Source organism: Arachis hypogaea, chromosome 11 (assembly GCF_003086295.3).
Source record: "Arachis hypogaea cultivar Tifrunner chromosome 11, arahy.Tifrunner.gnm2.J5K5, whole genome shotgun sequence".
Lineage (NCBI taxonomy): Eukaryota > Viridiplantae > Streptophyta > Magnoliopsida > Fabales > Fabaceae > Arachis > Arachis hypogaea.
Window position 1 is genome coordinate 139539579 of NC_092046.1, and position 26743 is coordinate 139566321.

The 26743-nt window shown below is 35.4% G+C and overlaps 4 protein-coding genes across 6 annotated transcripts; 3 read left to right on the forward strand and 1 right to left on the reverse strand.

Moving 5' to 3' along the window:
- Positions 1-2220: 2220 nt before the first annotated feature.
- Positions 2221-3538, forward strand: LOC112722993 (small ribosomal subunit protein uS8z/uS8w). The gene is made up of 4 exons (XM_025774207.3): positions 2221-2366; positions 2545-2682; positions 2799-2959; positions 3173-3538. The coding sequence occupies exons 2-4, from the start codon at positions 2550-2552 to the stop codon at positions 3269-3271; spliced, it is 393 nt and encodes a 130-aa protein (XP_025629992.1). The 5' UTR covers positions 2221-2366; positions 2545-2549; the 3' UTR covers positions 3272-3538.
- Positions 3539-10711: 7173 nt separating this feature from the next.
- On the forward strand, positions 10712-15562 carry LOC112722994 (mitogen-activated protein kinase 15). The gene is made up of 12 exons (XM_072207553.1): positions 10712-10991; positions 11121-11161; positions 11735-11859; positions 12125-12533; positions 12658-12785; positions 12876-12935; positions 13279-13428; positions 13513-13668; positions 13754-13965; positions 14252-14353; positions 14483-14643; positions 14832-15562. Exons 3-12 carry the CDS (start codon positions 11836-11838, stop codon positions 15113-15115), a joined length of 1686 nt encoding a protein of 561 aa, XP_072063654.1. The 5' UTR covers positions 10712-10991; positions 11121-11161; positions 11735-11835; the 3' UTR covers positions 15116-15562.
- Positions 15563-17148: 1586 nt separating this feature from the next.
- On the forward strand, positions 17149-19941 carry LOC112722995 (uncharacterized). The gene is made up of 2 exons (XM_025774210.3): positions 17149-19329; positions 19414-19941. Exons 1-2 carry the CDS (start codon positions 17149-17151, stop codon positions 19843-19845), a joined length of 2613 nt encoding a protein of 870 aa, XP_025629995.1. The 3' UTR covers positions 19846-19941.
- Positions 17235-26743, reverse strand: LOC112722996 (uncharacterized). 3 transcript variants are annotated; one of them, XR_011867938.1, is made up of 16 exons: positions 26332-26743; positions 25187-25268; positions 24395-24498; positions 24133-24259; positions 23942-24036; positions 23301-23424; positions 23115-23195; positions 22775-22873; positions 22018-22176; positions 21864-21924; positions 21697-21767; positions 21395-21439; positions 20954-21127; positions 20276-20855; positions 19492-19762; positions 17235-19254 (listed from the first exon to the last, which is right to left on the reverse strand). XR_011867938.1 is itself a non-coding variant. In XM_025774212.3 (15 exons), exons 1-14 carry the CDS (start codon positions 26367-26369, stop codon positions 20298-20300), a joined length of 1818 nt encoding a protein of 605 aa, XP_025629997.1. In that variant the 5' UTR covers positions 26370-26743; the 3' UTR covers positions 17235-19762; positions 20276-20297. The 3 variants fall into 3 exon arrangements, 2 of the variants coding, with proteins under 2 accessions (XP_025629997.1, XP_025629996.1); XM_025774212.3 differs by having other exon boundaries at positions 17235-19762; XM_025774211.3 differs by lacking the exons at positions 17235-19254; positions 19492-19762 and having other exon boundaries at positions 20127-20855.

The window sequence follows — 26743 nt, forward strand, 5'->3', positions numbered from 1 at the left end:
TTTTACCATGTCAAATAATAGTTGGAGTCTTGGAAATTTGGATATTTTCACATGCTAGCTTATAAGAAGGTATCAAGGTAATGTAATGTTAACGGCCCGATTTTCACCCGGTATAATCATGGCCTGAAAGTGTATAGGTTTCATCGGGTCTATGGTCGGGTTCGGGTCTAATAAATAGGCCCGGTATATATTTCGGGTTGGGTCTGGGTCACATCAAACCTGATTTCACCCGGTCCATGCACATCCCTATGTCTAACAGAGAGAAATTTTGGGGATTGATTTGTACATTAGTTTTTCTTAGGGACTAAAATGTCCGTTTTTAAAATCTTTGGGGACTGATTTGGGTAATTACTCTACCGAAAAATGAACTAGGGACTGATTTGTCTGTCGGAGTAAAACCTTGGGGATTGATCTGTGTATTAATTTTTTTTGGGGACTAAAATGTCTGATTCTAAAATCCTTGGGGACTGATTTGGGCAATTACTCTTAATTTTAATAAACTAAAAGTAAGAGTCTTACTGCGGTCTGCACCTAACCAATAATCCTTACCATTAGAGGTGGCAAGCGGGGAAGTCCGCCCCACCCCGCCCCGCCAGAAGTCCACCTTTTGGTGGGCTGGCCCGTCCTGCCTCGCCTACCGGCAAACTGGCGGGCCGGCGGACTAAGCCCACCAAATATCCTCTTTTTTTTTTTTACTTTTAACTATTAAATAATATATATAAAGGTATAAAAAATCTCTATTGTTTTTAACTTTTAACTATTATAATTTCTAAAAGTATAAACAAATTATAATTTTATATTCACAAACATTAAAATCTTTGTAATTATAAATATTGTTCCCAAAGCAAAATAAACATAATCCAAAACATAATTATAAATATTGTCTCTAAAACAAAATAAACATAATCCAAAACACTCAATTTTTATCTTCATTCTCTTGTAAGTTGGGTCGCAGGAAGTTGGATTTTGGCAAAAAAAAATTGTAAAAATACCCATTGTCAAAAAAATACTAAGCCCAGCGGAAAAGCCCGCCCTGCCCCACCAAAACCCACGGTTTAAGTGGTGCGGATTAGGCGGACTTTTGCTATTTAGCTGTCTCAATTTTTCAACCCAACCCGCCTTTTTTAACTGGTTGCCCGGTAAGTTTAGGCCCGTTTACCATTCTTACTTACCATTAATATAATAAATAAGTAAACAAATATATTAATTAACTCAAATACTTGTCAATAGAAATTATAATAATCCAAGTATATGACTATATGTTAATAAAATCCAATAATACTTTCATCTATTTACATCAACCATACATTAGAAAATTACCACATGCATAGTCAAATCGATCTCTCCTTGAGGTTTGTTATTCCCTAAACCTGTTAAAGCTATATAATTGTAACTCATGCAATGTTACAACATTACCTGGTTGTTGTTGTTTATTTGTTTGGTTTGGATTCATGTTTTCACCTAAATTCAACCGTGACTTTTGTTGTAACAAATTCACTGGCAATATTTCTTTTTGTGGCAGTACTCCAAACTGTATTTTTGTTTTAAAAAATTATAGTTTAGAGATTATATAGTAATTACGAGAACATCCAGAGAAAGAAAATGTGACGGGTGTGAATTATTATTATTATTATTATTATTATTATTATTAGAGTTCATGTTCTCTGTTGGCAACAGAGATCCCCTTTGATTTTTCATCTCACCCTTAGCTTACTCCATATTGGTCTTTGAATTCTTTTTCTTTTTCTTTTTCTTTAAATGGTTATTTTCCTTCTGATTTTGGGTTACAAATTGGGCAAGGATGTAATTTACCAAAAATAGCCCACTATACTAATAACAATTAGCCACATCAGTTTAGCCATAACTAACCACTACAATAGTACAATTAGTCAAATACAGCATCAACAGTGATGCTTATATACCAACGAGTTATAACTCAAATGACATAATCTATTTATTTTCATCTAAAAGTCTCAGATTCGATGACTAATTGGTTGTGGATTTAAGCTCCATTTAAGGGTTCATCACTGGTCAATGGGTTATAACATGCACAAAGCGCAATTCGAACTCCTGACACTTGTTTAAACGGACGAAAGAGCTAACCACTCAACCAATTTAATTTGGTTGGAGAGCTCAATTTTTCCACCCTTTATTTTTTTTTTCTTTATGGAAAATGCTAAAGGGTGAAATTAAAGAAAAAAGCCCATGTTAGGAGAACGTGTTTGGGCCCAGTGGGTGAGAAATAAAGGTCCATTCCCAGGTGCCGTTGTTCTAAACCCTAAGCCTCTTTATTTGCGTATTCTTCTCCTCACAAAGGGAGAAGCTTTCTGCAGCTGCGCAAACCCTCGAAGCTTCTCTTTCTGTTGGTAAGAGTGAGATCTTTTATTCCCTTTGTATTCACGATCCTCCCTGTTGCTCGCTTAGTACTACCATTCTAATTGTTGCTTATAATATATAGGGAACATATAATTGGTTTCTAACCTATCAATTTATGCTCAATTCTTAATTGATTGATTGATTGATTTAATTGTGTGTGTGGTTCAGCGAATATGGTTAGGGTTAGTGTTTTGAACGATGCTCTGAAGAGCATGTACAATGCTGAGAAAAGAGGGAAGCGCCAAGTTATGATTAGGCCATCCTCCAAAGTCATTATCAAGTTCCTTCTTGTCATGCAGAAGCACGGTAACTTTGATACACTCTTTAATCTGTCACTTTCTTAATTGTGTTGTACTGTGTGACATTTTGGTAAATCTTATTGTGCAGTGCTTTGTAATTAATTAATTAATTAATTGATGTAGGTTACATTGGAGAATTTGAGTATGTTGATGACCATAGGGCTGGCAAAATCGTAGTTGAATTGAACGGCAGGCTTAACAAGTGTGGTGTAATCAGTCCCCGATTCGATGTCGGCGTTAAAGAGATCGAAAGTTGGACTGCTAGACTCCTCCCCTCAAGACAGGTCAGCAATGTTTCCATAGTTTTGTGTTTGCATATTGTGATATTGTTCAAGACTTATGAATGTGTGAACTAGATTAGTCAAAAGTCAAAACTTGGGTTGCTTAGGTAGTAGGTTTAAACTTTGTATCATTGAACCTTATGAGATCCATTACTCCATTCTATTGAATGCATGTTGTTTGCATAACTTCTGAAATTGATCCCTCAATTTGTACAGTTTGGATATATTGTGTTGACTACCTCTGCCGGCATCATGGATCACGAAGAGGCCAGGAGAAAGAATGCTGGTGGTAAAGTTCTTGGGTTTTTCTACTAGGCGAGTATTTTTGTTTTTGATAAACTGTTGCCCTGAATTTCAATTTTGAGATGAGGCTCACCGGCTGGAGTGGATGATATTCTTTTACTTTCATGGTAGTATGATAGCTGAGAGGTGTTTTTCGTGTGCACTTTGTTTGCTTAGTATGGCTTCTTTATCATTATTTTCCTTATACCAAAATGTACTCCAGGATTGTTTTATGTTTTAAACTTTGAAGACTTGGATTACAAAATGGGAGCATTAGCGATGTTTGATATTTTGCATAAATTCTCAAGTGAGTGGTTTTGTGGTTTTCAGAAAAGAAATTGATGTTTAAATGCCATAATCGATTAATCTATGTCTACTTTGCCCAAGGCTGTTCTTTTAGGCCGCGATTGGTTTGTATTTTTTTGAGACAGAGACGACACAGAGACATTGACATTAAAAAAATCCATATTTTGTAAAAATTAATAAAGGATAAAAATATAAAAAGTTGATAAGGGATAAAAGTTTAAAAAATTAATAAGGAATAAAAGTGTAAAAATTAAATGTGTAAAAACTAATAAAGGATATAAAAGTGTAAAAAATTGTGTCAAATTGATTGTGTCTTGTTTAAATATTTTGGAGGAACACTAAATACATCTATTTTGTATGCATTTATGTGCTAAGGAGTCCATCTAAGATGTGTCTCAAGTCTCAACAAACAAACAATGGATATGTATTAGCATGTGCATTGTCTTTAAAACCAAACGTTGCCTTATGGACTTTGAGCTATTTTGAATACTACTAATCTAATTTGACCGAATTGGTTTAGTACGGGTGGGAGATTTTCTTAGCATCAAATTTGTAAGACTGGAAATTAAAGTTGTAACCAAATTTGTCGAACAAGAATTATTTGAAACAAAGAAAATAGATTAAACTCATGCTCTCATGTATGAACAAGAACAAGATTAAACTCTACGGTCTTGAGTATATTCAATTTTGTTCTTCTATCCCTTGGTCGTAATTAAACTTTGCAACCTTGTTTATATTTCCTTTTAATCTTGAACAAATCCATTCCATTCGTCACCTGTATATGAATGTGGATGAATGTTGAATGGATGTAACGCTGGATTCTTAATTAAAAAGGTAGTTTAGCTCTTGCATTGCAGCCACCCATATGTATATAGCTTTCAATTGAAAAAGAAGATAAGAATACAAAACTGCTTTCTTAATATCTTAAAAGGAGGAGAAAAATAAGGATGGTTGGAAAGCGTCACGTGAGAATTTGTCCACCACTATTTGTCTATGTGGGAAAAAAAATGTTGGTATTGCATCCACAGCTCAAATATGCTGTCTTGACAATGTAGTTTGGCTTTGTACAAAGACAACAAACGGATGAAACAAAATTTGCGGTTTGAAGTTTCAACTTTGGGCTCATTACCCTTTATTTTCTTCTAGCCTAGCCTTGAGTAAAAGCTGCAGTTATATTTCCTCCAAGGTGGGAACTTAAAGAAGTATAGTTTTCATAGTGCACGGGACAGCGATCATCTTAATGTTCGGTTGAAAATGAATACACATGCAAGTGTGTGGTTGTCATCGTCAATAAAGGAAACAAATACAAGAATTTTAGCATGTGTGGGGACTCTATCATAATTCATAATGGTATGCTGCATAAATAATTCTAACCTTGTGATGATAATTAATATCATACATTTCTACAAGAAAATATAAAATTGTAATCAACACGAATTCATGAGGTTCCTAGTAAGGTAAACAAGATTGAAATGGAACATACATAATTTAACGAGAGACCTCAATGTAAACATTTTTTAAGCTATTTCAACTAAAAACTAGATCAATCATTTAGAGCAATATAACAGCCTCTTTATAGCTGATGATTGAAGTACTCTGTAACCGTCTTTCAGTTATCCATTACCAAGTATTGTCTTGGCCCACTATATTATATAATTAGCAAGAGAAATCGATTTTCAGTCAAAAATAAAATAATATAAATTTGGTTATAAACTTACTGAGAGAGATACAAGCATGCAGTACTAGTTGAAAATAGTGACTGTGACATATTTGTCTTCATAAAAGAAAAACAATATGATACCATGAATTATTGCTTGATTAACCAACACAACACAGTAACAGTGAAGTATTATTTGATCATTATATAATGAGATTTAAATACATTTCACCTTCATTTATGGAAGATGAACAAAGACTAGACAAAATAATTGAAGTCCATCAGTTGAACACATGTTACAATCCTTTTAATTTTGGTTTGAGAATGATTAATAACATAAAGATCCAAATCAGAGGGGGACCCATCAGAAGTCAATTATTTAGACTAATATGATAATATGATTTGAATAAACCAATAGACTAAACCTGAGATCTATCAAAACCAATTAAGGTGGAAGAAAAAGAAAATGAAACCTACCATTACATGCTTCGACGGCCAAGTAAAAGAGACCCACCATAATACGACCCCAAAAGCTAAAAGATAGAAAGCAAGTAACCTACCATTAACAACATAGCATGCATTATAATAATTAGATGATTGTATCTATAAAGCTTTTAGAATTTTGCTTATGTGATAATAGATTATTAGATGATTGCGTACAAATTTCTTACACTAACAATACATATATTAGATCAAACAATAATATTTTCATATTGTTGAAGTGTGTGGTCAATTATTAAATATGATACACGGATACTGACACTGATACAAACACGACATAATATGAGTATGGGATATATAAACACACGAATTTAAAATTTTTATAAAATATAGAAACACGATATATATATAAAATATAAAGAATTTTTTAGATAAATTATAATGATATCTTGATATTTTATTTGATATTAAAATATAAATTAATTTTGTAATTATTTTTAATATTTTTAATTATATAAAGTATTTAAAATAGTTTTTATTTTAATAATTAATAATATATATTATTTCTAAACTCATTTCAAAAATACATGTTAAGAATAAAATTGGACATGCTGATACGTGATAGTATTTAGTTATGTCCAAGTGTATATGGAAAAGATTTTTTTTTTATTTTTGAGTATACCCCAAATAGGTTTCAAAGAATTCATGATCTGACAGATTTGTTCCCAAAAAAATTTAACGAGATTTTTGGGCCTGACTTTTTTCATTATACACCAGATACGTTCCCAACCCAGTTTAAATCGGTTAAGACTAATGGCGACGTCCTATGTGTCAGTTAACTTGCTGACGTGTCTGGTTAAGTGAGACGTGTCACTCGTAGGACAATTTGGTCCCTGGCCTTTTCGAAGTGGACAAATTAGTCCCTAGAGTGGCCAACACTCCATCGCTGCATCATCTTCCTCCTCTTCTCCTCCTTAATAATCTCCCTCTTCTAGCTCAACATCTTCGCCATCATCCGCTCCCTCCACCAGCACCTTGACATCGCCACCATGGCACACATCTACCTCATCTTCTCTCTCTCGGATCTCGTAACAAACTCATTCCTCTATCCAATCCGCATTTATCTTTGCGTGCAGAGCATCACCCACCCTCTCACGCAAGCCTCCTTCATTGACACGCTCCTCCACCTCCCCTTTAACTACATCCTCGTCATGTGCCTCCGTGTTGCTGGTGTTGTCGCTGCCTCCATCACCTGTAACCTCTCCATCCTCCTCGCCCTCGTCGGATGTGTCTGATTCTCTGGCCTCCACCATCCCACATGCTCATCCAACCCACTTCCTTCGTCTATGTGTTCCCTTCCTCTTTAGGGTTCGCAGTCGCCACTCGGATGGAAAATGAACTTGGTGCCAACCACCCCTTCAGGACTAAGATCTCTACCGTAGTTACTGTCTTTCTCGCTGTCATGATGGGCTTTTCGTTGAAGGAGTTGGTCCTTCCTTCAAAACGATGCCGTTTTGCTGTTTTGGCTTCCAAACTAGGGATTAATTTGTTCGTTTCAAAACAACGTCGTTCTGTTCTCATATGATACGATGTCGTTTTGTCCACGTGGCCAGGGATCAAACTGTCCTGCACGTGATACGTCAGCGAGTTAACTGCCGTTAGTTTTAATCGGTTCAAATTGGACTGAGAACGTATCTGACGTATAATAAAAAAATTAGGCCTAAAATTCTATTTAAATATTTTTGGGGATAAATTATAAATTTTTGGGGGACCTATTTGAATTATTACTCTTTATTTTTTATTAAGACACTATAAAATACAAAAAATACATGTGTTGGATGAATGTTAATAATTATCATCTGTTAACACAACAAATAAAAAAAGTATTCGTACTTCATATATTATCAAGAGTAAACTACCATTTCTATCCATAAAAGTTGAAAACGCTGACATATCAACTCATAAAAGACGAAAATTACCATTTGTACCCATAAAAAATAGCTTTTGCAAGCAAAACTATCCAAACCCTTAAAAATTAAATAAAATTTTTAAACTATCCTTCTCTCCACTACTACTATCATCGTCTCCCCCTCTCTCTCTCTCTCTCAATGTTCTCAGTGACCTAATCCCAACATCGACCACATCACCACTCAGTACCACTGTCTCGCCCTCCTACTCAACCGTCACCTTAACCCCTTCGCCACACACTCCCCCATCGGTGTCGGTCGCGACTCAACAGCACCAGCACCACCATCACCAGCATAATCATCTAACGCAAGCTCAGCCTCTAGATCTAAGGACGCTGTGAGCAGTGTGAGCGATCCGTTGGGATGAGTAAACCGTCCTTACCGTTAACATCATCATCCTCGCCACCTTCCATCACCGTCAAGCTTAACTGTCTGGCCTTAGAATTCAACACCTTAACGGAATTTATAGAGCACGTGAAGAGGCTTCTGCATTACGCATCTTTGCTTCCACCATTCGACGATTCGGATCGGATTCTAAAGAATCGGATTCGGATCTGCACACACGCTCAAAGGTTACGACTTTTTCAAGGGTTGATCGAAAAATGGTATCTGGGAACGACCCAGTTAAGTCCTTCTTCAATTCCATTCAGGTTGTGAAGGAATCGCTATCCCCTTTGGAAGTGGGTATTCAAAAAGTTGCAAAGGATCTTGAGCGCTGCTTCCTGTTAGGGCACAAGAATAAGGGCACGAAAGGTGTTTATTTGATTGCTCAGGTGAAGCAAGGTGGTGAATTTCATATCTGCGATATGAAGAAGAAGAGAGAGTTAATGAAAATTTTCTTGAAGACTTTCTTGTGTATTTTCTCACAAAACTCAGTTTGTGGTAATGGAAATGTGAATGTGAATGATGACGAGGTGGATAAGAAGGGTGATGGGTCTTCTTCTTATACAAATTGCTTGAAGTTTGCAGTGGCTGGATCTTTGCTGGTTAATGGTTTCCTTCAAGCTCTCCCAACTCCTTTCAAAGCTGGTAGGAGAGGAGGCGACGGAGTTGAAGTTTCGGAAGAGGTGGAAGATGAAGAGGAAGCGGAACCTGCGGTTGAGATTGGAATCGAAGAGGTGAAGGGAGGAGGAAGGGTGGTGATGGTAATGACAATCGTAATGGTGGTAGTTAGGGAAGTAAGTGGTGGCAGAATTTGGGATTAGAGTAGTTAAGATATTAAGAAAGAGGAGGAGGAGTGAGACTATGATAGTAGTGATGGAGAGTAGGATAATTTAAAATTTTTATTTAATTTTTTAAAATTTAAATAATTTTACTTGCAAAAATCATTTTGTATGAATACAAATAGTAATTTCTATCTTTTATGAATAAATATATCAGTATTTTCAATTTTCATAGATAAAAATGGTGGTTTACTTTATTATCAACGAAGTAGGATTGGATAGGACGCGTTGATGGAAGCATGTTTAAGACACGCACTACAGTTGCAAGACGCGTGTGGCTTTGTGGTTAGAGACTTAGAGATTGGTGGGCCCTTTAAGGCTTTAACTACTCTGTTCTCTAGCTGTAAGCTATTAAGCTGTTTTCTTTCTGTTTAGTGTTTAACACACACAAATGACAAATCATTAAGAAAGCGCGTGGAATATCATGACAGTTTTGGAAACTCATAAAAAGAAGTATAATTAGTTTAAGATAAATAAATGAAAAATATAAAAAACTTTTAAATGATTTTATTATAATTATGATGTATTTATTAATTATTTTGAAGTATAAAATATTATCCAATATTGTAATATAAATGATTTTTTTTTACTAAAAATATGAAGACTCAAATCTGCAATCTCTTAAATGAATATGGAGAGTTTATGCCATTTGAGCTATTACTCATAGTCATTGTAATATAAATGATTGTTTCATTATAAAAATAAAATTTCATACACCAGTTTTCACAATCCATGTGACGCACATGCCATTTAAATAAAAAATTACATTAGTTTCACTTCATCAACTTTCTCAGTTGGATTTTCTAGTTTAAACAACGGCTTAATTGTATACGCATAGTTACTCGCAGAAAATCTGGTCTGAATTACGTAAAAACTAACTTATAATTATCTTCATGTATTAATTAAAAATAATTAAATACATATTTAATATATTTAACTATTAATTTTACGTAAAAACGTAAAAATTAACTTATAATTATCATGTATTAATTAAAAATAATTAAATATATATTTAATATATTTGACTATCAATTTTATATAAAATATAAGTATTTATCTTCTAACAGATAAAAAAAAAATAATTTTTATCAATAAATTATAAGTTAAATGACATAATTTTTTCATACTCATTTAAAAGATTGCGAGTTTAAATCTTTCTATCTTTGATAAAAAAATAATAATAATAATAATAATTTTTATCAATAAATTATAGCTCAAATAACATAATTTCTTCGTACTTATCTAAAAAATTACAAATTCTAATTTTTCTATTTTTGATAAAAAAAAAAAAAATTTCTCGTAACTTGTTCCTTTTATTTTTGTGCCGTATATTCTTGTCCCTATCCTTTGTTATTCATTTCTCTCTGTTTTTGCTTTCGTGGTTGCAGATCAGTACACCGACCCCCAATTATGTTAGAATTATCCATAGCCAAAACCGAACTTAACGTTGATCCATCTGAATCAAATAAAAAATAAACTAAACTATTATAGAGAAGAAGAAGAAAACCTATATAAACGATCTCAACATAAAGTTCTAAGCAACCTTTCAAAAAAAAAAAAAAAGAAAACATAAAGTTCCAAACAAGATTGCACATTTGCACATGACAAAGAAACCTTTTCATTTTAATTTAAAGATTTCTTTTTATACACTATTTAATATAAAATGTTTTACATAAATATTTAATTATATATTATTATATTAATAAAAAATTAATTTTTAAAATTTATTATTTCTAAATATATAAATATAATTAAATAGTAATATAAATTTTTTATACTTTTAAGCAATCAAATTAATCACTTAATTTAATCAATATGATACCTTTATTTCCGATTATCTATCTTTATTTATGTATAGTGAATAGCACGATAGAAAAGCACTTGAAAAAACAAAAAGTAGCAATGCAGTTTCAATTTCCCAATTGCTTTTTGACATTTTTGGATTATCTTCTTCTCCTCTGCTTCCTTTATTAGTAGAAATTAAATCACAAAACAGAAATGAGTAATGTACTAAGATCCAATTGTTATAGTAACTTTGCATTGACTCTATTCTGTACCACATAACACCACACATTCACACACACAACCTTATCCAAGACCAGTTTTAATTACCCCCAAAAAAGGGAAACAAAAAAGAATTTATGAAATTTGACTATCAGGTGGGTAAAAATGTCATTTTACAATACCTGCCATTTTAAAATCGAACTAAATTTTCGTAATTTATTATTTATTTATTAATATATATTTTTCATTTTCATTCGCTTTATGTGTCTCTCTCTCTGTTTCAGAACTCAAACACCATAGAGCCTTCTTCAGCTTCAAGTACACGGTCTCTTTCTCTTTCTCTCTCTCTCTCTCATTCGAAAGTTCGATTTTTTAGTTTTTCTTCAGTCCCAATTTTTCGTTTCAATCTCTATAGTGTTCTTCTTCAACTTTTCCACTTTCTGCAGCACAAGAAAATCGAATCTTACTCTGCTCCGAAATTCCAAGCATTTCGCTTTTTTCTGTGCCTCTTTTTTTCTTTGTATTATTATATTTTGTTTTATTCATTCCTATAAGCGGCGTTAGTGATCATCGCCACAGTTGATAGATCCTTCAATTTTTTTCTTCCTCTCTGCTGATTCTCGGCTGAATTGCTTATAACAAAAAAATGGTTCTTCCACGTGATCTGTAACATTGGCATTTTCAGCTACATTTTTGGTACTACCGCCAAATTGTCTTGGTTTATCTTGTTCTTGTTTCCACACTTTTATGTTCATTTGTTTCAATTGCACTTGTCTTTTTAGCCGCCAAAGTGCCAAACTTTGTTGGGTCTGTTCTCATATTCGGCTGTCTTCAACTTTGAATTGAAAAGTTCTCTCTTTTGTCTATTTCTCTTTCTTGTTGGTGGCACTTTGATCAGCCCCTTTTGATCCCTGGATTTTCGGAGTAGAAGTGGAGTACAGTGATCTGAATTTATCTTTTAGCTTAAATCATTGACTGGTTTTATGCTTGGCTTCAAAGATGATGCATGATCATAGAAAAAAGGTAAGGTTTCTCATTGTCTTCATTTGTTTCTATCTGTTTCTATTTTGATTTCGTTGTGGACTTCTCGCCATGTCTGATGCAGAGGAAATTATGTTTATGTCTATGTCTGTGCTTCCCTGACCATAATCCAACATGTATGAAACCTTGTTCTGTGTTCCTGAGTTAATATATGCCTTGGATATTTGAAACATAAGGAATTTTTTTTTTTTTTTTTGGTTTAGGATGTTCAGTTGTTCACCAAGTTTATTGTTTTGTATTTATGCAGTCCTCTGTAGATGTAGATTTCTTTACAGAGTATGGTGAAGGGAGTAGATACAAAATAGAGGAAGTAATTGGCAAAGGAAGTTATGGTGTTGTTTGCTCTGCATATGATACACATACTGGAGAAAAGGTTGCAATAAAGAAGATAAATGATATATTTGAACATGTCTCTGATGCTACTCGCATTCTTCGGGAGATCAAGCTTCTTAGACTCTTACGCCATCCTGATATTGTGGAGATTAAGCATATTTTGTTACCTCCTTCTAGAAGGGAATTCAAGGATATATATGTTGTTTTTGAACTAATGGAATCTGATTTACATCAGGTCATCAAAGCAAATGATGATTTGACTCGAGAACATTACCAGTTTTTTCTTTATCAGCTTCTTCGAGGCTTGAAGTATATACACACAGGTTATACTTGCACATACACAGATTTCCTAGTGCAGCATTTCAGAATTAAGGTTTATTTTCTAAAACAGTTGCTAAATTATACGAACATTTTTGGCTGATTTTAAACTTCTTCATGGATTTTCAGCAAATGTTTTTCACCGAGATCTAAAGCCGAAAAACATTTTAGCAAATGCCGACTGCAAATTGAAGATTTGTGACTTTGGTCTTGCTAGAGTGGCTTTCAACGATACACCAACTGCTATATTCTGGACTGTAAGAAATTCTCTTTCTCCCGAAATAATCACCTTAAAACATGTCTCCTTCTCTTGTCATAATGCTAATGCAAATTTGTTTGCCTTTCAGGATTATGTTGCTACAAGGTGGTATAGAGCTCCTGAGTTGTGCGGATCCTTTTTCTCCAAGGTGTAATATCTATTATCACCTTTTATCTACAATCGATCATTAAAAATTGATCGCTTTTTCTGACATTTCCCCTTGAATGTTTTTTTCTCAAACAATTTTGACAGAAATATGTTGGTCTTCAGTGTTCTCTACAATTATGAATAATTTTTTTAAAAATATTCTACTAGCATTTTTCCCCCTTCCAGAAATGCATATTGTTTTTGTACTATTTAGTTTCTACTGCTCAATTAAAATAGTAGGTTGCACATCTCTGTGAAATGATGATGGTTATATTTCATGTTTGTTACCAATATTATTATCCTTCATTTGATTGATGTATGTGAATATGAATTTTGTCTTTCAGTATACACCAGCAATAGACATATGGAGCATTGGCTGCATTTTTGCAGAACTATTAACTGGAAAACCTCTTTTCCCTGGGAAGAATGTTGTCCATCAATTGGACCTCATGACTGATTTTCTCGGGACACCATCTCATGAAGCCATAGCTAGGGTGTGTTGTTTGATTTATCATGCTTTTAGTACTTTTCTGTTCTTTATGTTATTATGTAATATAACCAGGGTAGTATATCAACAGGTAAGGAACGAGAAAGCTCGGAGATACTTGAGCAGCATGCGTAGGAAGAAACCAGTTCCTTTCTCCCAGAAGTTTCCTAATGCAGACCCCCTTGCCCTTCGTTTGTTAGAAAGAATGCTGGCATTTGAGCCTAAGGATCGACCTACTGCTGATGAGGTTGAATTTCCACCCATCTACAGTTCACTTTTCACCATCATACTTGGTTGGTTTTAATAGGCAATACTTTGTATAATATTTTTAGGCTCTAGCTGATCCATATTTCAAAGGCTTGGCCAAGGTTGAGAGAGAGCCTTCTGCTCAGCCAGTTACCAAGATGGAATTTGAATTTGAGAGACGCAGGATAACAAAGGAAGATGTACGAGAACTCATATACCGAGAGGCTTTGGAGTACCATCCAAAAATGTTAAAGGAACATCTAGAGGGAGCAGAGCCAACAGGTTTCATGTATCCGAGGTATTTTCCAAACCTGACTAATGTGTTACACTTTCGTTTTCTTAGCATGGTTTGAATATGTCTTCCAGAAACTTAAGCATTCCTTTGAATACTTGGTGTTTTATGTTGTTAATAAATCCTTTTGAAAACTTGGACTATGTTTTTTATTTGTTACAATGCAACTTATACTGCAATTTCATGATTTGCTTTGCTTGTAAATTTGTATGTCTAAATTTTTAATTTGTGTAGTATGTCAGAATTCCGATCAGCCCTTGATTATTTTTCCCCTTCTTTTTCCTATTATTAGTGCTGTTGACCACTTCAAGAAGCAATTTGCATATCTCGAGGAGCATTACGGAAAAGGTGGAACTGTTACTCCACCTGAAAGGCAACATGCATCATTACCCAGGTATTGTAATCAGTGTTATATTTCTGGAAATCGACTTCCTTCTTTGATTACTATTCTTTTTTGTTGTCAAGATATCCATTTATCTGCATCTGTATTATCAGCCATAGTGATTAAAGCCTGTAAGTGCAGGCCATGTGTACTATATTCAGATAAGTCGAAACCGAATGTATGTGAGGTTGCAGAAGATCTCTCCAAGTGTAGCATCAAAGAAAGTGAGAAGCCAGCCATAGATAGGAATGGTGTTATCCCGTTGACCAAGCCTCCTTTACATGCTCCTCAAAATATTCAAGGTGGGATGCTAGCTTTAGCATTCATTTTTCTTTTTCTACATCTTCCTACACTTTCTTCCTTATTGCTTCTCTTACATGCATAGCAGCAGGCATTATTTGTTCGTCAACATTTCTTGTGTTTGGATATGAAATTTATTAATGGATTCTTCTATTGAGTATTTGAAATTCGCTTCCATGATCCACTCCAGGCATAGCTGCCCGGTCTGGGAGAGTTGCTGGTTCGGCGTTGAATTACAACAACTGTGGGGTAGCAGTGACAGCAGAGGCTGCTCAGCGGAGGATGGTTAGAAATCCACCTGTATCGACACAATATGCTGCTTCTAGCTGTTCATATCCTAGAAGAAACCCGAGCTGTAAAACCGAAAGACCAGAAGACAATGGTATTGAAGGTTCTAACGGACTTCAACCGAAGCCTCAATACATGGCACGAAAAGTTGCAGCCGCTCAAGGTGGAGCTGGTGGTCATTGGTAGAGGTTTTACGTGTAATTTGTGGCCAACCACTGCCTTATGCCATGCGAGCTGATATCCGGGTTCTTGTCCCATTCCTGAACCAAGATCAATCATCTTGATTGAACAAAAGGTTTGATTGGCAAAACCTTGAACTGAATCTGGGTGGTACTGAAATCACTGGCAGAAGTATTCTCAGATCTTAAAGCACGATGCTTCACCAATATGAGGTTTGGAAGGGGGGTTTCTATTATGATGAGTTTGTTGCTCTACACTTGATTAATAAAAGAGAATACGAAGCATGAAATGGAAGCAGTGCAGTTGCTGCCCACAAATTTGTGGTGTTCTCTACTGAATAGATATATAAATTATAAAGTGTATTAGCCTTGAAATTTTGGGCATCGTAACAATGATATATTGTAGCCGTTTAACTTTCCTGCTTTTGGTCAGAATAATCGTTCTCCCTTGAAATGTCTTCTATTCTCTATAAGCTGAATGAATGGTCATAAAACTAAGCGAACTTGGAAATGCTTAATCACCATAATTGTCCACTACCACTTGTTGCGCGGTTTATTACAATTAGTACTACCCAATTTGGTTAAAACTAAGTTAGCTTTAGCTTAAGACTTTTAGGAAGTATTCAAACTCTCTTAAAGTGAGAAAGTGAAAGTTTAATCATACTTAAGATTGCTGCACACTAAATTCTTCTTAAGTAAGAAAGTAGAAGCTTAATCATACTTAAATCAAGTTTGTGGGATTCACAGATAAAGAAGTTATAAATTCTCATGCTGTTTATACTTTGTAAGGGCATGCATTGTTGCACGCACTCGTTCAAAGTAGACAAAAATTGATTTTTTTTTTTATTAATTGCAATTAATATTGTAAAGTCCTCCTTATCCATTTCTATTTCTTCTGCCCACGCATCAGAGGAACACTTGAGGAAATATTAAACACCTTGTATCCTCAAGTATTAGTGTATTACTCAAAATCAATCACCAAAAAGTGTAGATATATGTGGCGTGCACAGGAACTTCTAAGATACAGTGGTCCCATCCCAATCCCAGAGGACAACCTCATTCTTTGTGTCTAATGCATAAACTATGTCAATAAATTGCTAGGCGTGCACATTAGATCGGTTTTCTTGAAAAGAATAGACACAAGTAAGTTCTACAAATGCAAGAAAGAGTAAAATGCTTATTTAGTAGTTACTTTAAGATTGTGGTGCAAAGAAACAGGTATTAGAGTAATGTTTTGCCGGTCAATAATATGATCATAGTAATGGCAATAAGTTATCACTCCTTGTTCAATACAAGGATGTTAGGTGTTATTTTTTTTGTTTCCCATCCAACCTGGGAGGTCAAGGACTAATCCGTCGCAGATCGAAATTCCGTTTAAAGATTTGCCGCTAGCCAATGGATTGCTGTATGCACAAGGTGGGATTCGAACCCCCGACACTTGCTTAAGTAGACTAGTGAGCTAATCATTAGACCAACACAATTTGTTTATGTTAGGTGTCATTTATGGTGAGTTATATGATAAAGATATAAGGTTACAGATTTTTCTTTTAATAGAATGAAAGAGAAATTAATAAAGGTAGGACTCACATTTTAAATAATAATAAAATAATAAAAAATAACTATAAAAAGAATTATATTCTTTCTCTATATCACTTCAATCTGTACAGTAGTTTGCTCCGTCATTTATTTATGTAAGCTCATGTACCAATTTCTTTTATAGTTAAACAAAGTCAATGGTGTATGGATTAGAAGAAACGTAAATAAACAGTCATGTACATATTTCATCTCTTGCCAAATTTCCATTCTTGTTCCATAAAGCTAAACAATTCACATGTCTTGGCAGCAGCATTATCCAAGTTTTGAATGGTTCACAAACAGTTATATATTTGTTTATATGGGATGGGGATAATGATAAGAACTTAAAAAATAGAGGGTTACTTAGTAGGAACTACACGCAGCTTCATTCAAACAAGAAACTAGTTTCTGCATAGCCTAAAGAGATGGAACAAGTTAATTAACAAATTAGTAGTATTAGTAGGTATGTACTGCAAAAGCATAAACCAACTTCTTAGGAAAATTGACGTTACTCTTCTCCCAACATGTCAGCCACATAAAACGCGTGCCTCTTCCCCTAAACTTTCATTTCTCATTCATTCTTCTATATATAGGAATAACCCACTTTTCAGTTTTAACCTCATCATTACATATTGTCTTCAAAGCTCAAACTTAGTTCATTACATATATACTATTGCCATGGATCATAAGCATTCTATGGAAGGAGATGCAAATGGAAGCATTAATCTAAAAGGTGATGAACTCCAAAATTTAAGCCACACATGCAGCCTAGACATCACAATATTCGAGCCTCTTGGCCACGGCCTTAGCAGCACTACTTCCAACTCTGTCTCCCCAACAAGCAACGCCACCGTTCGGGCACCGGAGAAGAGCCTCACCCTCTTTGCTCTGCAGCTAGCAGTGCTGGAGAAAGCAGCAACAGGTCTGGGAACTCTTGGTTTTATTTGGGCAACTGTTGTCCTCCTGGGCGGTTTTGCAATAACCTTGGACAAAACAGATTTCTGGTTCATCACCATAATACTCTTGGTGGAAGGGACTAGAATCTTCAGCAGGAGTCATGAGCTTGAGTGGCAGCACCATGCTACATGGTCCATCACTGATTCTACAAGCAACAGTTTCAAGAAAGATACAAAAGAGGCCAGTGCGAGTAGTGGTACACCAAGAACACAAACTAGGATGTGGATCACTTCAGATGTTCCTCTTCTTCCATATACCAAGTGGTTCTTCATCTCAAGGCATGTCAGTAGGATCCTCTACTGGCTTCAGATTCTCTCTGCAACAGCTTGTGTGGTTCTGTCACTGATAAAGCTCATCAAGCATGATTATGTAGCAATATCGAAGGTACATTCACAAGAGAGAAACCGGCAATCCGCTCTCACTATCTTCTATGCATTGGCTTTGGCAGAAGCTTTGGTGTTTTTAATGGAGAAAGCTTATTGGGAGTGGCAAGTTAGTTACTGCAAATTGTTGGAAAAGGTTAACATGGAGTGTGAGTTGGGGAAATTTGAATTGCCTTCCGTTACAAGATTCTTCTATGATGCATACTCGAGGTGTGTCAATGGATGCATTTTTGATGGACTGAATATGGACATGGTTAGTTTTTCTATGGATTTATTGGCTTCCCATTCACCTGATGAGCAGTTAATTGGAGCAAGAATTCTGCGGCAATTTTCGATCAGCCAGCGCTTTTCGGATGATACACTGCAAAAGATTGGGACTGACATATCTATGGTGGGGAGGCTAGTTGAGATGCTGAATTGGACAGATCACAATGAAGAAGAAACTAGGCTCTCGGCCGCAGAGATTTTGTCCAAACTCGCAGGAAAGAAACAGAATTCGGTCCGAATAGCCGGAATACCAGGAGCTATGGAATCAATTTCATCTCTGCTTCAAACCAATAGGAATCATATTCCTGCGGCAGATGAGATTGGCGAAAAGAAACTCATGTTTGATCATCAGAATTACAGGTTTTGGACATTCAACCATTTAGGACTACTCATACTGAAGAAGCTAGCACGTGATCATGACAACTGTGGAAAGATTGGAAACACAAGAGGCCTTCTCCCAAAGATCATAGATTTCACACACGCCCAAGAATGGTTGCTGAAGAATGAAAATGTTGCTCCATCACAAATCCTAACAGTGAAGAGATCACTGCAGCTGGTGAAGATGCTAGCCAGCACAATAGGCACCACCGGGAAGCATCTCCGCCTTGAGATTTCAGAGATAGTTTTCACAATCAGCAATATTAGAGATATCTTAAGGCATGGAGAGAAGCATCCCCCGCTTCAGAAACTGAGCATAGAAATTCTAACTAGTTTGGCATTGGAAGAGGAAGCAACTGAGAGGATTGGAGGCACAGGTGGAGTGCTTAAGGAATTGTTTAACATATTTTTCAATGGCAGCATTTCAGAAAGACATAAGCATGTAAGGATCATTGCTGGTGAGGCCCTAGCAATGCTGGCACTAGAAAGCAGGAGTAACTGTCATCGAATTTTGAAATTGAAAGTGTTTCAAAGGCTTATTGAAGCATTGGAAGATCCATTACTTCGCGTCAACGCGGCAAGAATCCTAGGAAATTTATGCACATACAGTGATTCAGAGTGCTACAACCAGCTGAAGGGAATAAAAGCTGCAGCTCCCGTAGTAAGTATTATTCCGCTATTACAGTTCACTTTTGTGTTTCTATCTTTATCAAATTTTGTAACGAAATCTTTCGTCACTGAGCAGATACTCAAGGCGATCATGTGGGAAGAAAACAAGATTCAAGAAGTAATGATTGGACTAGCAACAAATGTTTTAAGATACCTGAGTTGTGACGAATTGAGGATCGTTTCGGAGGAAGCCGGAATAACGGAGAGTGAACTCGCAAAGAAGTTGATCAAGATTCTCAAGAGATACGAATGTCCAGAAACAAAGGTGCCAAGAATGAGGAGGTTCGTGATAGAGCTAGCCATTTGGATGATGAATGACAAATCAGAAAACATAAAGACGTACAAGGATCTGGGAATGGAGGAGGTGTTGGAGAGGGTACTGGAAACTACATCAGAGCTTGAAAGCTTCAAAGTATTCTCTGGCACTGTTGGACACAATAGGCACAATCTATCAGTTCAATCACTCGTAGAAACAGCACTGAAACTGCTACAACTGGAACTTAGTTAAAAGATCAAAACACACTACTCTCCAACCATTTTATACATGTAACTAATTGACTTGAATCAAAAGAAGAAATAACAAAATGGTAGCTTGGTTTACACGTTACGTAGTCTCTTTCACATTAACTGCAGTTGATGAATATGATTATATGAACTAGTTACAACACCCTACATATACATCTTTTTTGTATACACTTCATAAATAAACATATAAGAATACTAAAAATTGAAGACAAGAATTTCCAGAACGAAAAACAAGAAAAGAAAAGCAAGAGAAACAGAACTAAATATGAAAATTCCCACCGACAAAGAATATTAGGTGATTTGATAAATGAGAATTCTAAACATGCTAACTTTACACACGGGAAACCTATTTCTTTTTGGTCAAACATGTTACAAACTATGATTTCTTAGTTACAAAACAATGTATAACCAACCATATGTAGGGAAGGTAACATCTTATCGATTGTTACTATTTCGGAAAAGATCCCATCGACGCATTAGGCCGTCCATCACATGGCCGGCCGCTGGATTCTTAACAACAGTTACTGTGGCTTTGGTGTTATGTGATACATCAGTGTCTGATGAACTTTGTACACTTGTAGAACTATCACTTTGAGAGGAACCACTGGCATTTGCATTGCTGGACTCACTGACTGATGGAATGTCCGGTGCTGGTTGTGACGGCGTTGGTGCTACTTCTAGTGAAATACCTGATCCTACAGACGCCAAACTTTGAGAATGGTTCGCTGAACTGGGATTCGACTCGGCTTTCATTGGTATACAATCTTCAGAAGAGGTGAAGACCATTTTAGATTTCGAATCTGTGCTGGGTTTGTCTAGAGAGGGTTCTGTCTCCTTTGATCTAGAAACCTCCTGCGAAGAAAGATGCGAGTCGTCTTTATCTGATGGCTCTGAAGATGCGGTGCCAACATTACCAGCTGCTGGTGCTTGTTCTGTCTCTGGCTTTTTCACTTCCATGTCCTTCAATGACTGGATCACAGCTTCCATGAACATCTGAATAGTATGGACAAGTCAATAATGAATAAAAACCAATAATTAATCTCTGCATTTATGTCAATCGGTGTTTAGACAAAGCCGTTGAGTTAACTCACTCTTTCTTCCTCCTCTGCACTAGATGGAAAGCCTGCAAGGTCTTCAAGTGGATATTCCACAAACTGATCATCGTCCAATGCGGCCGGAACTTGGGGACCATAGGAATTACCATTAGATAGTTCAAAGCTTATCATCGATGATGATGATGGGGAGAGATCACCACCCTTCTCTTCCTGATTTGCAAGAATATCATACAATATGTAAGGCTCTCGATTAATATCTATCTTGATGCCCTCTTCACTCTACATATTATCAAGGATAAAGAAGGGCATTCCACATACACATACACATAGATGATTGAGTTACTACAATATTCAACTCAATCTATCATTATTAAGAATCGAATCCTGCATTTCAAATGTACCACAGCAATACTTGGCCTATTGTTCGTGTTACAATGCATACAACAGAAGAAAGGATAAGGAAGAAAATAGAGATACCTCATGATCACAATGTTCATCTTTTGAAGAAATATCAGAGGGAACCTGGAAAAAAATCGTACAAAACATATCACTTAAAAAAACACTATAAAAGTCACATTGCTCAAACAGCCAAATTTTCACATGTATAATAATACAAAGGATTTTAGCAAATTACACAAAAAACACTTAATGTTTTCGCTATGCGCCTATCAAAGCTTAACATTCATCACATAGTACTCTGGGGCAAAAGAATTATTTGCTCAGCCATTGTGTTGGAATGCTGTTCAGATAATAAACTAAGTCAGCTAATAAATACAAACCTCCATCCTACTCATCGGTCGTCTTGAACGGACTTGCCTAATGGCATCTATCGTACTGCTTGAGGATGGTTCTGCAACTCACACAAAAACAAAGTAAGAGATTTGCTCAAAAAGAAGTTAATTAGTACAGGAGCAATATTTAAGAGAAAATATGTACAGAGTAGTACCTTTGTTCATAGAAGATGATTCATTGCTGTAGGCTACTTCATGAACAGATCTCCAAACATCCTGAATGTAAACACAATCAATTTTCGAAGACTTGGCAACAGAACACTGCAATTTGATAAAAATAGTACGGATGAGATGCATTGCTGATTTTACCTTACCGAAGTAATCATTTACGTTGTCATAAAATGATTCCCCAACCTCATCCTCTGGAGGTTGCAAAACATTGTGAAAAAAGATGTTTATGGAGTCAAAGTAAAACTGAGGACGTGGTGAATTGTGATCTCCCTCAAATTTAATTATGTTTTTATCTCCCTGCAGTGCATAGGCAGCCATGTTATCGAGATCAAAATGGCAGGGCAAGAAAACAATCCAGTAAGATAAAACTAAGGCAGATGAATTCTATATAAAGATTATTACATGATAGGGAATCCATATCTAGAAGGCATATTTTACAACTCCAAAAGCATCAAGCATGCTCTAAACACTAATATTGCGTTTGGAAGGGAGACGGAGACTGGGAGACTAAGACTGGAAGACGGAGACTGAGAGACTGAGACTAAATTAAGTCTTTGTATTGTGTTTGGTATAAAATATACTGGACAGAGTTATGTCTCAGTATTATGTTTAATTTAAGATAAATATGGAGATTGAGGAGTGGATTTGAAATTTGAAAAGTTAAATGAAGGTATTTTTGAGAAGAAATATTATTAAAGTTTCAGTTTCAGTCACAAAAAATTTCAGTTCCCTTTGTCTCCACTTTCTGGAGGTACTGAAGGGATTGAAATTTTGAATCCTGAGACTGAAATTTTAGTTCCAATCTTTAACCACCAAACATAATATTGAGTCTCAGTCCCTAGTCTCTGAAAACAAATGCTACCTAAAAGCCTAACCCATCTAGTGGCACACTCACCATGTAAGCCTCAAATATTCTATCTGAGTGATGGGGGTGTATAAAGTCATCGTCAATGGCATGCCCCAATAAAGCAGGAACAAAACAAGATTTTGCCACCTGTAATGCAAAACAAATAATGAATGAATATGATGGAGAACATAAATAATGTGTAAAACCAAAAGAAATATAGTTTTATTAGTTTTCCCCAAATGTCTCCAATAAATTTCCCATCTCAATTCAGAGTAAAACCCAATAAATGTACAAAAAACCACATCACTTTAAAAGAATTTCAGCACAAATTTATCAGTAATAAAAGGATAGATCGTTAAAACAGTAGTACTAACAAAGGAGAAATAACCTTAATGGTATTTAGGTCCGTTATGTCAAATTTTGCCTTCTTTTGAATTGCTCTTCGCATGTATTGGATTGCAAACTTTACCTATAACATTAGAAATCAAACAAAATCAGCTTAACAACAGTATAACTGTTACAAAATCATGATTCAGCATTAGTTATAAGTATAAAAACAACTATATATACTCACAGTGAACTTTGGAAGACGAACTTTATATGTATCTACAAGTTCCATCATCAAATCAACCAAATCAGAGAATGGACTATCTAAAACCATCCCTGCAATTGACGGATCCTCAGCTCCATACATAAGGCTGAAGAGAGTCACATAATTAATGGCATGATATACCAGTCAAAATGATAAGTTGAACCATTACATGCACTTAACAAGGAGAAAAAATTGATTCACATTGGAACAAAAACATACATGAGTTTCCAATTCAACAAATAAAATTACCTAAAATAATTTCTGCTCATGAATATAATATGAAATCCTTAGTGCTACAGAGATATAAAAATCTACTTCTCAAGAATCACAATGATGGAAACACCCTCTTTCACAAGCCATTTCAGCCACCATATAATGGACTGTAATCCCTTTACGTTTCATATGATCCTTAGTTCCTTACAAATAACCACAAAATCTTAATGGAGGAAGTATTTAACAAATTAATGAGATCTCTTCGGTGGCAACTAATTATGACAATGCATTAACTGTGAACCAAACCCAAGTTTTTTTCCCCTACAAACCCATTGTTGCTTAGCAAGCCATTTCTAACCCTCCTTCCAAAGAAAAAGGTCGAAGGTAGAAAGTGAATGATAAAAGCCTACCTAGTTACAGCTCCCATTGAGCGACCCCACAAGCCAATCAAAGACACATTTCCATCCTCTCGCAGATAGTTGACCACAGCCTTCAGATCATCCTTCTGAGAAAAGTCAATAATGATACAGTAACAACACTATGTCAATAATGATACAGGCAGATATAATATCCTTTAGAAGCAAGTTGGGCAAGCACTTACTTCATTCCACCCGAGAGTGACATGCTCCCCTCCAGAAAGTCCAGACCCTGAGAAATCCAGAGCAAAAACTGTAATATTTGAAGGAAGTAAAATTATAGCAGCTTCACTTGCATCAGCCCTACATCCACTGTCATGAAGATGTCAACCAGTCAGTATGATTATATATAATTAAAAACTAAGCAACATCAATTGGAAAACAATGTTCCATGGGTCATTCTCTAATGTCAAATTGCCCGTGAATTAAAAGAATCCCCAGAGTCACCTGTTTCCATGGCAATATATTACACATGGCAGAGGCTTTCCTTCTGGACTGATTATAGGCACATAATGACTGCATTTAAGAACATCACCTCGACTATTTTTTATCTGCAGAATATCAAATATTACATGACAAGATGACAGGTTGCCAATATGAACAAAACAGACTACGGTTTAATTGTTGGGGGGAGTGGAGTAAAATCAACAAGAGAAGTTCTCAGTTGAACCGGAATAGAAAAGTAGAAAGGGTAAGAAAATTAACTAGAAGTATTGTACACAAAATGGATCACCAGTCATTTTAAAGATACAAATCCAACAAAAAAAAAATCTTCTATTGGAATTTAAATGTGAGCATTTGTGTCATCCTACTATAGCTTTATTTTTTAAAACTTAATAACTAAGTAATTGTTTCATGCTGACATTCTAGGTAAGGAACACATTGTGTGGCATCCAAATATAATTTCAAGAGATGAAAAAGCAAGTTACAAAACTGTATATCTTTTAGCATAAAGCCATAACTCCACAATAACTATCATGTTCAAGCATATATCTACAGGTCCTAATGTCTTACGAGTTATAATATCCAATCTACACTGAAATTTATTAGCTCTAGACTAAGTTTATAGGTTCATGATCCACATTTAAGCCAACAATTGGCTGCCTAATATTTCACTCTTTTGCCACGACTTTTTATGTTCATGGGAAATTACACAAAAGAAGAAACAGATTTACATTCTCACATAGCTAACATTAAAAAGCTTTACTGAAATTATGAAATCTACTTTTTCATGTTTACCTCTACATCCTTCCGTTGATACCATTTCCCTCTCAGCATGAACTCTTGATCCAATAAGTCGCTCTTAGGATCATATTCAGCTCTGCACCCCGTCAATGAAAATGAAAATAGAGCAAATTAGCAAGGGAAGCACCCTAGTAATACAAGTCAATACAGCTTTCTGAAAATTATACAGAAGACAAGTGCATAATATGCATAATTTGGTCACAAGGCCAACATCTCAAGAGGATATGTCTTAGCATTATGGCCTGGAAAAGCCTTTTCTTTAACCCAATGTCTCCATTTATACCAATATAATACTCAACCACTCAGAGATAAAACGACAAATACCTAAAGACTAGAGTTATCAAAATTTAGGATCTGCTTGTTACAGATTATTCCATTATCCATTATATAAAACTATAGATCTCACTTTCATAAAATTGAAAGCAATAAGAAATTGAATACTGGGTAAAAACAAATCAGATGGTGACTAAATTTCAGATATTCATTCACAAAAGGAAGAAACGGCATGCCTCATAAGATTGTCTAAATGAGAGCAGGACTTATAAAATTGCATGATCTAGTTATCCACAACACAGAAGAATAGATCACTAGCACAAAATAATAGTGTGTAAGAGATTCTTTTTTATTATTGTTATTTATATATTTTAAAAGGAAAGTGAAAAACTAATACCTGAAAAATCAGGAAACTAAGAAGGAAGAAGTTCCCCAAGGCAGCTTAAAAATAGATCTCAAATTCCCAAAAGAAAAGAGACAGTAAACAAAAGTAAATATGATGTGATAGCATAGCACCCACAAACAATATGATTTCTATGAAGATGCCGAGGAAATCAGGTTTTGAATCTACTAAAATCTGCTCTGGTTCCTCCCTATTGAAAAAAGAAGAGCCTAAAGGATTCACAATTCAACTAAAGATTAAATTAGACCTAGCAGAACTGGGGATTTGGAAAGACTAAACAAAAAAAAAATCAAAACTTCAAATTGAATTCCGTCTTATTCCAGCAGAACAATACGAAGCATAAGCATAAAGCATACATACGTTGGTGTCCGAATCTGGGGAATTTAGAAGAAAGAGAATATTTTGATTGAAAGGGGTGTCCGAAAAGAGAGATAGTGAGAGAAGCAAATAGAAAATTTGATACCTTGGTGGCCGGATGATGAAGTTGACAAGCTGCTCCATGGATTAGAATTGGATCAAGATGATATCTTTGAGTCCTATAAGCAAATATGTCTTCAACACATATCGATAGGAAAATTAGAAAAATAAATGGAAGTTAAAATCGAAGTGGGTAACGGGAGAGAGCGTGAGAGAAGTGGAACAAGGAGACGGTGAAGGTGGTATGAAGCTTTTTTCAGACAAATAAGTAAAAGAAAGAGAGAAAAAAAACAGAGAGAGAAAGAGCGTCTTTTTGTTTTAGTGGGTCTCTCTTGTGTGTTGTGTTTTGTGTTGAACTTTCTTCAAAATCTTGCTTGCACGTCGTTAATATTTTCTAATCTTTTTCTAACACATGTATCTTTTCAAGTTTCCCAATAATTAAATGAAATTATTAACGC